This window comes from Megalobrama amblycephala, unplaced genomic scaffold, assembly GCF_018812025.1.
Source record: "Megalobrama amblycephala isolate DHTTF-2021 unplaced genomic scaffold, ASM1881202v1 scaffold500, whole genome shotgun sequence".
In the NCBI taxonomy this organism is placed as follows: domain Eukaryota; kingdom Metazoa; phylum Chordata; class Actinopteri; order Cypriniformes; family Xenocyprididae; genus Megalobrama; species Megalobrama amblycephala.
Window position 1 is genome coordinate 4,744 of NW_025953415.1, and position 18,575 is coordinate 23,318.

The following is an 18,575-nucleotide window of genomic DNA, read 5'->3' on the forward strand; positions in this document are numbered from 1 at the left end:
TTTGAATAATACTTAAACAATAAACATTTATTAAATTGCTTATTAATAAATGCTCCTCTTTTATTATTGTTGCCTCTAGTAATTATGTGTCTGATTTTTAATTTAATTTGGGTTCATTTTAAGCCAGCCGTACAGTAACTTTTAAACAATATTTGGTTTAAATAAAACTACCCAGCACGTTGGGCAAACATTTAACCCAACCACTGGGTTTGTCCATTTTCAACCCAACTTGGGTTGTTTTTAACCCAGCATTTTTTAGAGTGAAGTCTTTTTTTTCCATTGTTTTTATTTTATTATTCTCTTAAAGCATTCGTTCACCCCCAAAAAAAGTTTATTTTTTAAATAAACTGTTATTCTAAACCCATAAGAAATGTTGAGTCTTCATTTTGAAGGAGCTAATGTTGAAGGCCCCATTAAATAAGACAAAGGTTACTGGTTAGGAACACAAAACTGCATTAGAAATGGATAAAAAATAACCAGGGAGAAACCAGATCTTTCCACCAACACTTCATTAGAGAAGTCCATTTCATGATCAATACAATGCAGACAAAGTTCAGTTGGTGTCTTGTAGGCTGAAGTAATTCAGACCAAAATTTGAGGACTCATTGGTTTTATAGGAGACTAGGATTTGAGATATGTTGAGCCGGAGGTCATTTTTCTAAATGTCATTTTACTGCTATGTTTTCTGCCTCATTATATTTTGCTCAGATCCAACCAATCATAGGAGTGACTAAGCTAATGGGTTTATGAGCTGATTAATTTAAAGGATATAAACTATAATCTATACAATTTTCTATGATAATCAAGGCCAAACTAATGGAAATGGTTGTTTCCAGATAGTAACCTTTGGTCCTTGCTAGGATATAAAAACTGGAAATGTTTGTGTCTGTGAAAGTGGACCCCATAAGTTCTAAATGTTGAAACCAGAACCCCACAAGTGACCAAAAAACACACATGGGAGAAAATTTTGTCTGAATTGTCACATTGAAGTTATATTTGTTATTAGGAACTGTTTATTATCTTGCATGATTTTTATATGTGCATAGATACACTGGAAAGGGTGGACCCCACAACTCGCCAAAAAACGGTGGGCCCCCTTATGTGAGGAAAACAAGAGTGTGTGTGTGTGTGTGTGTGTGTGTGTGTGTGTGTGTGTGTGTGTTAAAAACCTGAACCAAAACCTGAAAACAATCCCATACAATTTAAAGCATATCGTTTTCTTGTTTTCTCAGCTTTTTGTACATTGCTTCTTCAGGTTTAATATGTAACCTCGAGGTTTTTCGCCTCATTAAGCACAATGTTTCTTCCTCAGTCAGCGAGCATAGGACTTTGCATACAGTACAGCAGGGCCACGTACAGAACATCAGTGAACGGGGAAGGAAGTGCGGTCGGGGCTGAGAACAGCCATGTCTATGATCAGCCACTCCAACAAAACACAGATCTCCTGTCATCATCAGCTGTATGGCATTTGTGCCAGTTATTGTGCCAATATTCACCTGCGCTCATTAGGGTGCTGCTAAAACCCTTTCGTGAAATATCTGGAAATCTCCTGATCAAAGCTCACACAATATACGGGTATACAACATTTTTTTGTACAACTTTTTTTGCTTCAATTTCATGACATGATCATGAGGAGTGTGGATTATAACTAGGGCTGCACGATTAATACAAAAAAAAATTGTGATGTAGCGTAGTGCAATTGTCAAATCACAAAGGCTGAGACTGAACTTCATAAATATATGTGCTGCGTAGAGTGAAGCGTGGCCCTGTGTTTATTTACACGTGAGCAGCTCATGATCCGCCAGTGTCTCAGTGCACCTCTGGTTTTCCATCAAAATTTTCTGGTTTTCCATCAAAAGTTTGATGTAAATCACATTTTATCTTGCCATTTTTATCAGAAATTTTGCAATTATATGTTTTTTCCCAAACCGTGCAGCTCTAATAATAACCATGACCTCTGAACTCTCAGCATGCAACAGCCTGTTACTGGACATTTAACAAATGTTTTGTACTCACAGCTTATTCAGAGCAACTTGCACAACACAAATTGCAGGGATCATCCCTCTGAAGCAACCCAGAGTTAAGTGACCCACTCAAGGGCACAACAGCGATCTGGATCTCAGTATCTCAGCAGTTCACTTATGAAGTGGGATATTTTAACCTGGTCCTGTAAAAAAAAACACCCAGACCACTCCAGAAAGCACCTAAAAACCAGCCAGAACTGAGAACCTTTGACCCATAAAAGTTCCCACACCAAACCCATCTTAACAAACCTGTTGGTGTTTAGTCATAATTATGGGTGATGTGTTACACCTTTCAGAGGATTAGAGTCAAAATCTGCTAATGGGCTCATTAAATGTAACAAATCATGTAAAAAATTGTCATCTTTCATTGGAAAATTAAACAACATTTGATCAAACTTTGATAAACAACTGAGGAGATATGAACAAAAGTCTTATGGATTTGAGGGTAATTAATTGATGACAGAATTTTCATTTTTGGGTGAACCATCCCTTCAAGATTCAATTTTAAGCAAACTAAATGGCTCAACATTTTTGCAGTGCAATGATGATAAAATCAGTTCAGCAAAGGTTTGCAGAAACACATTAAATGATAATGAAGGTGTACACCTGCAGAAAACATGCTAGAATTGCAACACACTTTGGCAATCTTTGTTTACAACTGAACAACTGCAAAGCTGACTCCAGGGCTGCAGTTTTGTCATCATCCATATGTCTGGTGATCAAATGCCTTCATGGCTGCATTGTTGCAAATACCTAGCAGAAATGTTGCACATCAGCCTTTCAATGGAATGAAATGGGCCATACCACAACATTTTAAGTCTTTAAAAACTTAAGAAATAAACACACGAGGCCATGCGAGATAAACGGCAATTGACGTTCTCCTCATTCCACAGCAGTTAGAAAACCAGATTGTCTCCCTCAGGCAAGGTCAGCATGTGAAATACATTCATGAGACAGAGAATCTTCCCAGCTGACATACACGCCTTCATATGGGCCAAACAAACAGCCTAAAGAACTGAAAGCTACAGCATTACAATATACACAATCACTGCTTTGAGGGAGATCTGCCACTTCTACAGCATCACACCCCATATCCTTCACAGCTAAAGCAATAAAATTTACATAAACCCCGCCCCTGAGAACACAACAAAGAGGGTGAGGCCACGTTGGGCTGCTTTAAGCCCTGGATACACTGCATGATTTTAGCAATCCTATAAGATCATTACTTTATCAGACTGTGTGACATGAATCTACTAAACTTGGGTACGACATGCATGTAGACTGTACGATCATGACACCAATTGACTCGTAGGCTACGATGCAAGATTTATAAAAGAATAAAACATCATCAGCATGCACTAGTGGTAAACAAAACACCATGTTGAATCACACTTTGGCAGTTTTTATGTGTGCTGAAAATAAAAAGGAAGCGGCGAAAGACGAAGGGAAAAGAGCTTGAGTTAAGCAGTTTTAAGTTTTAGCTTTGATTTTATGTCACATTTTCATTGGCTGGTCATTAGACGTTGGTCGTAGCAGCAAACACACTGTGCGTTGATCATGATGAATTTATGACACTGTCAGAAAATGATCGTAGGCTATCTTTGGTCGCAAGACCAGGAAAACGGCCGTCTTTGAACCTCTCTTACTGTACTACATAGGACCACCAATTAAGAGCCACGATGACCGAAATCGCCATGATTGTTTCACGATGGCAATCTTTCGTCTGGGACAGCCAAAAATCGTGCAGTGTATCCCGGGCTTTAGAGAAGAGGAAGAGTTGTTGTAGTAGAGTGTTGTTACCATGCCGTCATTTTACGCCGAACTGCTTCACAAACGAGGGTCAATTCAACACAAAAGATGAACATGGCGGCACATGCTAGTGGATGAGTTGAATCAACTCCACAGCAACTACATAAATGTATCCACTAACCATTCAGAAACGTCCAGTTTCATTCTGGTCACTGGTAAAACATCTACATACAACATATTTGCAATTAGTTTGCTGCTTTCAGAAGCTGTATTTTTATACATGGAAATGCTGAATCACTCTCAATGGTGAAAGATGGGTCCGTATGGTTGTAGCTATGGCATATACCAGCAGGGGTAACATCACCAAGCGAACCAGCCAAACCTACACTCCCTGATCCAGCCGCCAGTGTCTACATTACCGTGGCTTTATAAGAGCTTTATCTTTATCAGGTTAAAAGCCTCAAGCGGCTAGCAAGAGAGTTAAAACTGGCAAGATCCATTAGCTGCAGGATGTTCTCAGACCAAACCCCCTCTCAGCCATGATTCAGAAGATAATTGTGTGATAATGTTGCATGGTCAATAGAGAGATCAGAAGAGAGTTGGGGTCTCAGGACTGTGATGTGTATTGATTACCGCCTCAGCCATTAGGACTCAACTGTTCAGGCTCAGATGTTCTAATGAAGCTCTCAAGAGGGTCGGCTGTGACGATACTGATGAGGTGATACAACAATAGAGTGTCTACTGTGCATTACTGTCATAGGAAAGAAAAGCAAATAAACAGAGCACTATTAAACTCACCATTCTTATTTTCTATATTTATTATAAATTATTTATTCGTACAATCTTTGCTGGTAATTGGAATAACTTCCCCTCCCTCTTGCAGCGACATCTCATCTCTTCTCTGATGATGAGGGCGGGGCAACCTGTCACTTGCATGAGATCCACCAATAGCAAACCACAACCATCCAATCAATTCCCCATGGACAAAATCAAGCCCCGCCCACATCTGTTCTTGTTCCAGAAGCCGTTTCACTCAGATATACATCACAATAAGTGAAGAAAAGTTCAATTTCATGATGACTTCAAAAGCTAAAATCCTCATTTGAACAAAGGATCTTTCATTTACAGAAGACAGACTTTAAAGGGGTCATGAATTGAGAAATCAACTTTTTCTTGAGCTATTGATATATAAGAGGTCATCGTACTATAAGAATATCCTGTAAGTTTCAGAACTGAAAACTTTATTGTTAGTCCAATAAGAGCTTTTATTGACACCAGGTCCAGCGAACGACTGATCATAGACAGGTGAAACTCTACCTCTGCAGAAGAAATCAACGCCTACTTCATCATTGCAAAAATTAGAGGAGAAAAGCAATACAGGACAAAAATAACATTACCTTTCAAAGGATCCTCATGCTAGGAATATGGTTATTTTCAACAATGTGAATGTCTCAGTTGAGCTTTATTTATTTGTATTCGGTACATTTCACTGTGGATTCTTTGGTAAATCAATCACATTTCGGCGCAGGCTTTGCAAACAGACTTTTACGATATGGACTCGACAGTAATGCAACAACATGTCAGTAACTGTGTTAATTCTAATGCCTGATCTGATATTAATGATTCATGTACAGTCAGATGTTCATAGTCTGTGTGTCAGTAAATCAAACCAGTGACTAAACGCTCAACTTCACCTTGTTTCTCTTAGTAAGATGAAAATAATCTGTTATTAAAACTGTCATTAAGTTATATTTAGAAAGCGATCAAAGAACACTCCCTTTACAATCGCTGGAGCTGTCAATCAAACAGCACGAATTTATCAGTGACTGAGTTCTGGACTCGTGCCAAAACTCCCGTTTTACTCAACGGATCTCTTAGTTACACTGAGTTTGCACTGTTAGTTATGATGAAAGCATTTGTTAGTGTGCAGAAATTAAGTTGTAATTGATGAGATCACTGCTTTCATGCGCTCAACATGTCTGTGATCGACTACATGTTCATCACTGCAACCTTTCACAATCTAAATATAATGCCATAGATCTAAATGTAATGCAACACTTTTCACGATTAGTTAACCTTGAGAGTTGTAATAGTAAAAAACGTGCCAAAAGTTTTCGAGAGAGTAATGCTTAGCTATTTCATATGGAAAGATGTTAGCCAATCACAACAGTGGGCATTTACACTGAAGTCTCACAGCAGACACGCCCCTTAAAACAGAGCGTTCAAACTAGAGGATAAAATCAGGGTAGGAAAAATGCCTTTTATTTCTAAATGATGACAATTTGATATAAAAAGCATTCTAACATTATAAGTGCACCACAGGAAACATTATAAAACAATAAAACAACAGAGTTCATGACCCCATTAAACTGCTAAATGGGTCTCCACACTGAAGGAGAGGCTTTCAAAAAGACAAGAAATCTTTCTGTATCTACTTGTTCAGGATTAAGGGGGGGTTATGAGAATCATGCTGTATTGCTGAGTCACTGCTTGCTCCGACCTTAAAGAAATTATATTATGCACAACCTTGCTTGCTAGAAAATGACTATTAGTATTATAGCATAATGGCATAATACTATTTTCTGCTTTCATTATATTTCATTATATTCTGATATTAACCTCTTCAGATCACCAAGAGTCTAGACATTTCTACACAAAATTGCACTTAATTAAGTGCAAAATAACAGTTTATGATAACTGACTCACTGAATTTAATGTGTACATAATAACAATGTTGCATACTACTGTCTGAACTGTTTATCATGGCATACTGCATAATGATTCACATTGTATTTTTTACAATAGTGATCAGTCTTCAGTGTATACTTTACAGAATGCAAAATATTCCATTCCGAATATAGTTGTTGTCTTAATATGTCATGTCATGAATTTCATGTTTGTTCATAATACATTTATTTATACACTTCAACTTGAAATGTTAAAAATGTATTAGTATATATAGAAATTAAAATGAACCTAAATTATTAAATGATATAAAAGTAGAGTTCATTGTTATTTAATTTTAGCTATTGCATTAATTATATGTTAAAAAATCTGAACCTAATTGTTAAGTATTGCCATTATTACATACGCCGCAAAATATGGCATTAGAAACAGTCACCATTTGGCATTCAAAGGATAAAATTTGTAGCAGGATTATTATTGTTAACTGAAACTAAAACTAATTTAAATAAATCTGAAATAAAATAAAATAAAATATAAATATCAGTTGAAAAACTTAAAGGTGCCCTAGAATTTAAAATTGAATTTATCTTGGCATAGTTGAATAACAAGAGTTCAGTACATGGAAATGACATACAGTGAGTCTCAAACTCCATTGTTTCCTCCTTCTTTTATAAATCTCATTTGTTTAAAAGACCTCTGAAGAACAGGCGAATCTCAACATAACACCGACTGTTACGTAACAGTCGGGATCATTAATATGTACGCCCCCAATATTTGCATATGCCAGCCCATGTTCAAGGCATTACACAAGGGCAGCCAGTATTAACGTCTGGATCTGTGCACAGCTGAATCATCAGACTAGGTAAGCAAGCAAGGACAACAGCGAAAAATGGCAGATAGGCAGGCAGTATTAATGTCTGGATGTGCACAGCTGAATCATCAGACTAGGTAAGCAAGCAAGGACAATAGCGAAAAATGGCAGATGAAGCAATAATAACTGACATGATCCATGATATTTTTAGTGATATTTGTAAATTGTCTTTCTAAATGTTTCGTTAGCATGTTGCTAATGTACTGTTAAATGTGGTTAAAGTTACCATCGTTTCTTACTATATTCACGGAGACAAGACTGTCATTATTTTCATTATTAAACACTTGCAGTCTGTATAATTCATAAACACAACTTCATTCTTTATAAATCTCTCTAACAGTGTGTAATGTTAGCTTTAGCCATGGAGCACCATCAAACTCATTCAGAATCAAATGTAAACATCCAAATAAATACCATACTTACGCGATTAGACATGCTGCATGACGAACACTTTGTAAAGATCCATTTTGAGGGTTATATTAGCTGTGTGAACTTTGTTTATACTGTTTAAGGCAAGCGCGAGCTCCGGGGACGGGGAGCACGAGAATTTAAAGGGGCCGCAGCCTGAATCGGCACATATTTAATGATGCCCCAAAATAGGCAGTTAAAAAAATGAATTAAAAAAAATCTATGGGGTATTTTGAGCTGAAACTTCACAGACACATTCAGGGGACACCATAGACTTATATTACATCTTTTGAAAACACGTTCTACGGCACCTTTAAACTGTATTTTTTGTAAAATATTTAAAAATTACATACATCATATAAAATAAATAGAAAATAATTAGTACCCCATCTAAAGGTGAAACACCTCCTTTCACTGAATATTAGTAGAAAAATTATACATTAATATTTTTTTTATATTATGTCAAGTCACCTTTATTTATAAAGTGGTTCCCAGGTTCCTAACTGACGACGAAGACTTAACAGAGCAGCCATCAAGTGTTAGACAGTATTCTAGGTTATTACATACAGAGGTTTTTGGTCCAATAATAACAATATCTGTTTTATCTGAATTTAGTAGTAGGAAATTACTGGTCATCCAATTTTTTTATGTCAGCCATGCATTCCGTTAATTTTGTGAATTGGTAAGTTTCGTCGGGGCTCAAAGAAATATAGAGCTGAATATCATCAGCACAACAGGGAAAACTAACGGCATGCTTCCTAATGATATTTAACAAGGGTAGCATGTACAGAGTGAAAAGCAATGGTCTAGTACTGAGCCTTGCGGTACTCCATATTGAACATGTGATCGATATGACATTTCTTTGTTTACTACTACAAACTGATAATGGTCAGATACCTATGATTTGAACCATGACAATTCAGTTCCACTACTGCCAACATAATTTTCGAGTCAAGACTTTAAAAGAATGTTGTGATCGATAGTGTCAAAAGCAGCACTGAGATCTAGTAACACTAATAGAGAGATACAACCACGATCTGATGATAAGAGCAAATCATTAGTAACTCTAATGAGAGCAGTCTCAGTACTATACAGTCTAAATTCTGACTGGAAATCCTCACTGATACGATTTCTTTTTAAGAAGGAACATAGTTGTGATGATACTGCCTTTTCTAGTATTTTTGACAGAAAAGGTAGATTTGAGATCGGCCTGTAATTGACTAATTCTCTACGATCAAGTTGTGGTTTTTTAATGAGAGGTTTGATAATAGCCAGCTTAAAAGTTTTCGTATGTATCCTAGTGACAAAGATGAATTAATGATATTAAGAAGAGGATTTATGACCTCTGGAAGCATCTTTTTCAGTAGCTTAGTCAGTATAGGGTCTAACATACATGTTAAATCATCAAAATCAACAACAAGTTTAGACAATTCTTCCTCTCCTAAAGCAGCGAATGAATGGAATTTTTCCTAAGGAGACACTACAATACCCTGTCTGACGCAATACTGTTGTAGATGGTTGAATGATTATAATTTGCTCTCTAATATTATCAATCTTGCAAGTAAAGAAGTTCATAAAGTCATTACTGCTGTGTTGTTTGGAAACATCAGAAGTTGAAGCTTTATTTCTCGTTAATTTAGCCACTGTATCAAATAAATACTTAGGGTTGTGTTTATTTTCTTCTAAGTGATTTGAAAAATAAGCAGATCTAGCAGTTTTAAGGCCTTTCTGTACTCAATCATTCTCTCTCTCCACGAAATGTGAAAAACTTCTAGTTTTGTTTCCTTCCAGCTGCGCTCCATTTTTCTGGCTGCTCTCTTAAGGGCCAGAATGTGCTCGTTGTACCACGTTGGAATAATTTCCTTAATCTTTTTTAAGAACAACTGAGTCTAATGTGCTGGAAAAGAGAGAGTCAGTAGATTCTGTTGCAACATTGAGTTCTTCTAAGCTATCTGGTATGCTAAGAAGATGAAACTGATCAAGAAGATTATTTATAAAGCAATCTTTAGTGATAGAAGTGATAGTTCTACCATATTTGTGGCAGAGAGGCAGTTTTGTAGCCTTGGCTAAATGTAATATACACAAGACTAGATAATGATCTGAGATGTCATCACTCTGCTGTACAATTTCAATGGCATCAATATCGATTCCATGTGACAATATTAGATCTAAAAAGTGAAAGTGAAAGTGAAGTGACTTGTGGCCAAGTATGGTGACCCATACTCAGAATTTGTGCTCTGCATTTAACCTATCCAAGTGCACACACACACCCGAAGCAGTGGGCAGCCATTACTGCCACAACCTCAGTCGTGGTATTGAAGCTGGGAAGAGCGCTGGATATTCACTCCCCTCACCGACAATTCCTGCCGGACCTGAGACTCGAACCCATGACCTTTGGGTTACAAGTCCGACTCTCTATCCATTAGGCCACGACTGCCCCATCTAAAGTATGATTACAACAATGAGTGGGTCCTGACACATGTTGTCTAACTCCAATAGAGTTTAGAATGTCTGTAAATGCCAAATCCAATGCGTCTTTTTCATTATCTACACAGAAATTAAAATCACCAACAGTTAGGACTTCATCTGCAGCCAGTACTAACTCTGATAGAAAATCAGCAATTATTTGATAAAGTCTGTATGGTGCCCTGGTGGCCTGTATACAGTAGCCAGCACAAATGTCAAATGGGAATTGTTGCTTACATTACATGATGTTACATGAAGCACCATCACTTTGAATTAATTATATTTGAAAGACTTTTGAGTAATACTGAAGATATTACTATAAATTACAGCAAAACTTCCCCTTTTGCCTTTCAGTCGAGGTTCATGTTGAAAACAGTAACCTTGAGGCATAGACTCATTTAAAGTAATGTAATTGTCTGGTTTTAGCCAGGTTTCTGTCAAACACAGCACATCTAGATTATTGTCTGTGATAATATGATTTATAATAAGTGCTTTTGAAGAAAGGGATCTAATATTCAGCAACCCAAGCATTATCATTTGTTTATCAGCATTATATCTGTTTTTTATTTGTTGAACATCAATTAAATTTTTACCTTTAAATGGGTTTGGGAGTTTTTTGACGTGAACAGTGAGCCAGAGCTATGATGACTGTTCACATCATGCCTGCCCAGCCAGAGACTCTTCACATCATGCCTGCTCAGTTAGAGACTCTTCACAAGATAGCTGCCACCCCTGAGCCATCAGCCAAGGTGGCTGCCACGCCTGAACCTCTAGCCAAGACAGCCACCATGCCAGAGTCTCCAGAGTGTGCAGCACTAACCATTATGGCCACTGCTATATTGTGTGTTTGGGGCCAAATGCATCTGTTACGCACCCCTACCTTAAAGGCAAAAAAAGGGGAACCGCAACACAAAGAAGGACACGCGAAACCCAATACCTCGTTAAATATTTATTCAACAAGCCACAAGAAGTCGGGAACACGTAGCCTATCATACAGAAAAATAACCCGAATAAATGCCCAATAACCAACAGTAAACCCAAATTAATAATAAATAAATACCTGACTTAACCACGACAAACAAATCAACTTAAATAAAGACAAAATAAAGAAACAAGGGAAAAAAGCTTGTTTGCTGGTGTGTCTCCTCACTCCAGCCTCCTCAGCGTCCTCCATATAAGCACAAGCAACTAGAAGCAGGTGCACAAGGGCGGACCTACAATCAAAACTCTCAGGAAGAAACAGAGTCATGACGTCACACAACACACACAAGGCACAGGCCGTAACACATCCTCTCCAGCCCCTGAGTCCGCTCCAGCGACGGCTCCAGCCCCCGTCCAGAGAGGACTCCAGCCCCTGACCAGCATCCAGAGAGGACTTCAATCAATGAGCCAGAGTCAAGGTCCGCTCCAGGCCACAACCCCCTAACTCCACCAAAAAAACTGCACCACCATGGTCCCCTGAACTTCCCTTGATTGTCATGTTTCAGTCATGTGATCCTGCCATGTGCTCCTTTGTCATGTGCCTCCTTGTTTCATCTCACTAAGATTGTTCGACTTCAAGCAGCGCTGCACAGACCGATTGGCGGCTGACTTGAAGCAGTGCATACCGGTTAGAAATTTTGTCCAACTTGAGACAGCAGTGATGCCATGTGACTGTGATGAATGGCATCAAAGTAACACGAGAGCAATTTGACAGCAGCCGGCTGGTTCATTCTGCGCAGCACCTCTAGAGCGGCTGCACAAGTGAATTTATTTAACTTCAGCTGTGATAAAGTATGCATATGCAGCATAAGCATCACTACGGGAAGCAGAAAGTGTCTGACTTTATGTTTTCAGCTCCTCCCCACCTGCATGTGACTACTCTCACCGATCCAGCCGGGATGCTAAGCTAAGTCTGTTTTTTGTATTTCTGTCCATGTTTTGCGATATAAATAAACTGCACATGGGTTCTCCAAGACTTGCCTCCAGTGGAACCATTACACTATCTATCTATCTATCTATCTAGAAGTTTTTAAGCACGTTATTCATATATTTTGCTGTAGTGCCAGTAATATAATTTTATGTTTCCACACATTCTTTTTTACATTAATTGTATTAATCCAGTAAGATTTTTGTATGCACAAGGAGTCTGGTATGATCCACACGGACATCTGAGCCCCTGCCCCTTTGATTGCGTAAGTGAAAGTTCCCATTTCTCCCCCCGGAACGCGATTTCTACCGAGGGAGAACAATTTAGAGAGGGAAGAGCAAAAAATTTAGATTGCAACGCAGCCAGTGACATCTCTGGCCAATGTGAATGAAGACATGCCTACAGGAATAGGGAGCAAGTCAATAAAGTTGGAATAATTAATGGTCTAAGGTGCTGGAAAACGACTGTACTGTTTGTACTGTTTTACCATTTATTTATTTTTCTCATAGGCTGCAATTTATAAATGCACAGGAATGAGAGATGAAGTAATACTAATGTTGTCCACCAGAAGGAGACACAGGATAAGAAATCATTTGATCTCATAGCTCAAAATCTGTGTAAATGGTTCAATTTAAATAGATTGACTTGCAGAAATCTGTGATCTCCTAAATATCCTACTTCATGATCATTATGAATGATTGGACATCGCATCGCTAACATTTTTCCACTGTAGTTTTCAGACGGTCCATATGGGATCCACCGAATACAACCAACTTTACCGCCCAATAAATGTGTCATGCTGTACTGTATGGTAACAATTTATACGAAGCTAAAGCATGAAATCAATTATTCAGGGACAAACACACAAAACGTGCACCGAGCTCGTAACGTGACGTCATCACCGCTCGCGCTATAAAAAGTGAAAGTAAATGAACAGAGTTGATGGAATATCAATGTGTTTTTAGAGGAACCTTTATAAAAGGTAAGTCGTGAATTTACGTGTAGATACTTGATAGAAAATGTGGACGAGTTTTTTATAAATCATTTAATATATAATTAAATGTTGATCAAGGTGAGTGTTCAGGTGATGAGACTTAACAGGTGACTTCCGCATTCTCTGAAGAACGTAAATAATTCTTTGAAATGCGTTTGATATTTTTCGTTTTGAAGCAAATTAACATGGTTATATTGTTTCATGTTGTCTGTGGTTTATTTTAGCATTTGTGTGAACATACAATAACATTGTGTATTTGAGTGAACGCCGCGTCTCTTGATCCTGTCTGAGGAAAGCTGAATTATTGTGTTTGTACAAGATCTTCCCTCCAGAGTCAGTGTTGGAGATCAGATTCTGTTTCAACTGTTCAGATTCATCATGGATGGCACACAAACATCCAGAGATGAAGATTTTTCTCCAGGATTCAGGTACTTTGAATAAACACTAGATTAAATCACCTTTAAATTATGATTAAAGGTCTAAAGATAGTCAGATATTTTGTTAGGATGCAAAAAGATGTTTGATGATAAATGCTTGTAAGACGTTATCTTAAAGTGATTATAATCATAAAGGATCAATTCTGTTCTGTTATAGTTCAGTTGATCAGAAGAGATCAGAACCAGAGTCCAGCTGTGTGTCTCTGAGGAGTGACAGATCTATGGGTCAACCAGTACATTTTAAGAGTGGAGATACACAGACTGATCTCAGGTATAACATTTCTATAAAAATATGATTATAGTATGGCAAAATACTAAACATTGTACAAGAATAAATATTTATTATCAGAATATTATTCTGATAATTAATAATTATTTGTTTACTTTAAAGTATATAGTGTTTCTCACACAGAGACACACATCTTTGAGAGTGCTTAGTTTAATGTACAGTTTTTGTATCAACAGTGTAAATATAAAAACTTGAGGATAAAAGAATTTAAGAAGGTTTTACATTATTTAAATCATAATACAATCGTTTAAATCATTCACTTTATCTCTCTTTGTTATAGTTCAGTTGATCAGAAGAGATCAGAACCAAAGTCCAGCTGTGTGTCTATGAGGAGTGACGAGTCTATGGGTCAACCAGTACATTTTAAGAGTGGAGATACACAGACTGATCTCAGGTTCATTTTCTACAAAGCCGATTCCAAAAAAGTTGGGACACTGTACAATTTGTGAATAAAAATAGAATGCAATGATGTGGAAGTTTCAAATTTCAATATTTTATTCAGAATACAACATAGATGACATATCAAATGTTTAAACTAAAAAAAAAAAAAAAATTGTATAATTTTAAGGGAAAAATAAGTTGATTTTAAATTTCATGGCATCAACACATCTCAAAAAAGTTGGGACAAGGCCCTGTTTACCACTGTGTGGCATCCCCTCTTCTTTTTATAACAGTCTGCAAACGTCTGGGGACTGAGGAGACAAGTTGCTCAAGTTTAGGAATAGGAATGTTGTCCCATTCTTGTCTAATACAGGCTTCTAGTTGCTCAACTGTCTTAGGTCTTCTTTGTCGCATCTTCCTCTTTATCTTCCTCTATGGGTGAAAGATCTGGACTGCAGGCTGGCCATTTCAGTACCCGCATCCTTCTTCTACGCAGCCGTGATGTTGTAATTGATGCAGTATGTGGTCTGGCATTGTCATGTTGGAAAATGCAAGGTCTTCCCTGAAAGAGATGACGTCTGGATGGGAGCATATGTTGTTCTAGAACTTGGATATACCTTTCAGCATTGATGGTGCCTTTCCAGATGTGTAAGCTGCCCATGCCACACGCACTCATGCAACCCCATACCATCAGAGATGCAGGCTTCTGAACTGAGCGCTGATAACAACTTGGGTTGTCCTTGTCCTCTTTAGTCCGGATGACATGGCGTCACAGTTTTCCAAAAAGAACTTCAAATTTTGATTTGTCTGACCACAGAACAGTTTTCCACTTTGCCACAGTCCATTTTAAATGAGCCTTGGCCCAAAGAAAATGCCTGTGCTTCTGGATCATGTTTAGATATGGCTTCTTTTTTGACCCGGCAACGGTGAATGGCACGGTGGATTGTGTTCTCCAACAATGTTTTCTGGAAGTATTCCTGAGCCAATGTTGTGATTTCCATTACAGTAGCATTCCTGTATGTGATGCAGTGGCGTCTAAAGGCCCGAAGATCACGGGCATCCAGTATGGTTTTCTGGCCTTGACCCTTACGCACAGAGATTGTTCCAGATTCTCTGAATCGTTGGATGATATTATGCACTGCAGATGATGATAACTTCAAACTCTTTGCAATTTTTCTCTGAGAAACTCCTTTCTGATATTGCTCCACTATTTTTCACTATTTTTTTATCCTCTGCCCATCTTGTCTTCTGAGAGACACTGCCACTCTGAGAGGCTCTTTTTATACCCAATCATGTTGCCAATTGACCTAATAAGTTGCAAATTGGTCCTCCAGCTGTTCCTTATATGCACATTTAACTTTTCCAGCCTCTTACTGCTACCTGTCCCAACTTTTTTGGAATGTGAAGCTCTCATGAAATCCAAAATGAGCCAATATTTAGCATGACATTTCAAAATGTCTCACTTTCAACATTTGATGTATTTTATTCACAATAGAATATAGATAACAAGTAGATAACAAGTTTATGAGATTTGTAAATTACTGCAAATTATTGCATTCCTTTTTTATTCACAATTTGTACAGTGTCCCAACTTTTTTGAAATCGGATTTGTATTTAATATCAGAATATTATTCTGATAATGAATTATTTTTTCTTTATCTGATATTACAGCACAGAGACACACATCTATGAGAGAGCTTAGTTAAATGTGCAGTTTTTGTATCAACAGTGTAAATATAAAAACTTTAGGCTTTATTGTGGATAAAATAATTTAAGTGTTTTTCGTCATTTAAATCATTCACTTTATCTCTTTTTGTCCAGCTGTGTGTCTATGAGGAGTGAAGAGTCTATGGGTCATAAAATACATTTAGTCCTCAACAGGTTTAGATCAAATCTGAAGAAGAAGTTTGAGTGTCTGTATGAGGGAACAGCACAGCAGGGAAACCCAACACTCCTGAATGAGATCTACACAGAGCTCTACATCACAGAGAGTGAGAGTGGAGAGATCAGTAATGAGCATGAGGTGAGACAGATTGAGACACAATCCAGGAGAGCAGCAACAGAGGACACACCGATCCAATGCAATGACATCTTTAGACCTTTACCTGGACAAGACAAACCCATCAGAACTGTGCTGACAAAGGGAGTCGCTGGCATTGGAAAAACAGTCTCTGTGCAGAAGTTCATCCTGGACTGGGCTGAAGGGAAAAAGAATCAGGACGTCCAGCTCATATTTCCACTTCCTTTCAGAGAGATCAATTTGATGAAGGACAAAACACTCAGTCTTTCTGATCTTCTTCATGTCTTTTTCCCTGAAACAAAAGAAATGGAAATATCCAGTGACAAATATAAAGCGTTGTTCATCTTTGATGGTCTGGACGAGTGTCATCTGTCTCTGGATTTTCAGAGCGATGTGAGGTTGTGTGATGTAAGTGAATCAGCCTCAGTGGACGTGCTGCTGACGAACCTCATTGTGGGGAATCTGCTTCCCTCTGCTCTCATCTGGATCACCTCCAGACCAGCAGCAGCTGATCTCGTCCCCTCTGAGTGTGTCCATCGAGTGACAGAGGTACGGGGCTTCAATGAGCCACAGAAGGAGGAATACTTCAGGAAGAGAATCAGTGATCAGAGTCTGGCCAATACAATCATCTCACACCTGAAGTCATCAAGGAGCCTCGACATCATGTGCCACATCCCAGTGTTCTGCTGGATCTCAGCCGCTGTTCTAGAGAAGATGTTGAGCGAAGCAGAGAGTGGAGAGATTCCCAAGACTCTCACTCAAATGTACACACACTTCCTGATCCTTCAGACCAACATCAAACATGAAAAGGACTATGAGAAGAACGTGACAGATGAAGACATGATCCTCAAACTGGGGAAAGTGGCTTTTCAGCAGCTTGTGAAAGGCAATGTGATCTTCTATGAGGAAGACCTGAGAGAGTGTGGCATTGATGTGACAGAAGCATCAGTGTACTCAGGATTGTGCACTAAGATCTTCAGAGAGGAGTTTGGCTGGTATCAGGGGAAAGTCTTCAGCTTTGTTCATCTGAGCGTTCAGGAACATCTAGCAGCGCTATATGTGCATCTCTCCTGTACAAACAACAACATACATGTGTTTGATCAGAGTTTGTGGTATAAAGTTAAGGAGAGGTTTCAACTCAATTCATCAAAACATGTTTCATTATCTGAGCTGCATCAGAGAGCTGTGAATGAGGCTCTACAGAGTAAAAATGGACATCTGGACCTTTTCCTGCGGTTTCTTCTGGGTCTGTCAGTGGAGTCTCATCAGATTCTCCTACAAGGACTAATGAAACAGAGAAGAAGCAGATCTGACAGCAATAAGAAAACAGTTGAGTTCATCAAGAAGAAGATCAGGTCCATTGACTCTCCAGAGAAATCCATCAGTCTGTTCCACTGTCTGAATGAACTGGGTGATCATTCACTAGTGGAGGAAATACAACAGTATCTGACATCTGGAAGAATAAAGGAAGTCAAACTCTCTTCATCTCAGTGGTCAGCTGTAGTTTTTGTGTTGTTGACCTCAGAGAAAAAGCTGGATGAGTTTGATCTCACAAAGTTTATTCTAGGAAAAAATAAAGCTGAAGATATGAAAGTTTATCTGAAGCTGCTGCCTGTGATTAAAGAATCCAGATCAGTTCAGTAAGTATCTTTGAGACCAATCACGTCACTGTTAAAACAGTAAAAGTATAAGTAAAAAAAATAATTGACTAGATTAGAAAATAATGCACACCCAAATTAGTAATGCGGCCACGACTGGAAGTAGATTTTCTAATAATTCAACAGCCTGGAGTAAATTATTCTGCTTATACTACGGTTACCACACCTCAAAACATTGTTCAGATGTTGCATTTCAAGACATTTGTCATGTTTTTGTCCTTAAAACACTCTTGTGTGGGACTAATTTCTTATGCAGCTCATCCCAAGCCTCCGTTGCTAATTCCAAAACATAATTTCAGAACTAGTAACGGAGGCTTGAGCCATTGATAGCAGAATAATACAGTTATTAATGCAACATGTTTCTGTGTGAGTGTGTGTTTGTACTGTGTGTGTGTGTGTTTGAGTGAGAGAGAGAGACATATTTTCAGGACATAATATTACAATTTCCTAATATGACAATAATTTATTGTTTTTATCATATTGTTTACTACATATATTTACGGAAGAGGATTAGGGCCAAGCAATAATAAAAAATGAAACCATTTCGAGATTAAAGTTGTTAAATTTCGAGAAAAAAGTCGAGAAAAAAGTTGAGATAAAATGTTGAGAATAAAGTAATTAAATTACGAGAAAAAAGTCGTTAAATTACGAGAAAAAAGTCGTTAAATTACGAGAATAAACTCG

At 38.0% G+C, this 18,575-nt stretch overlaps 1 protein-coding gene across 2 annotated transcripts in view; it reads left to right on the forward strand.

Annotated features, from left to right (window-relative positions):
- The first annotated feature begins 12,651 nt into the window (after positions 1-12,651).
- The window catches only part of LOC125261832 (NACHT, LRR and PYD domains-containing protein 5-like), a 44,787-nt gene continuing 38,863 nt past the window's right edge, over positions 12,652-18,575 (forward strand). The window contains exons 1-5 of one of the 2 annotated variants that reach the window (XM_048180382.1): positions 12,652-13,094; positions 13,426-13,534; positions 13,701-13,814; positions 14,113-14,226; positions 16,035-17,873. In XM_048180382.1, coding sequence (XP_048036339.1) covers positions 13,055-13,094; positions 13,426-13,534; positions 13,701-13,814; positions 14,113-14,226; positions 16,035-17,873 — 2,216 coding nt within the window. In that variant the 5' untranslated portion in view covers positions 12,652-13,054. The remainder of the gene's footprint in view (positions 13,095-13,425; positions 13,535-13,700; positions 13,815-14,112; positions 14,227-16,034; positions 17,874-18,575) is intronic. The other variant, XM_048180383.1, reaches the window with a different exon arrangement.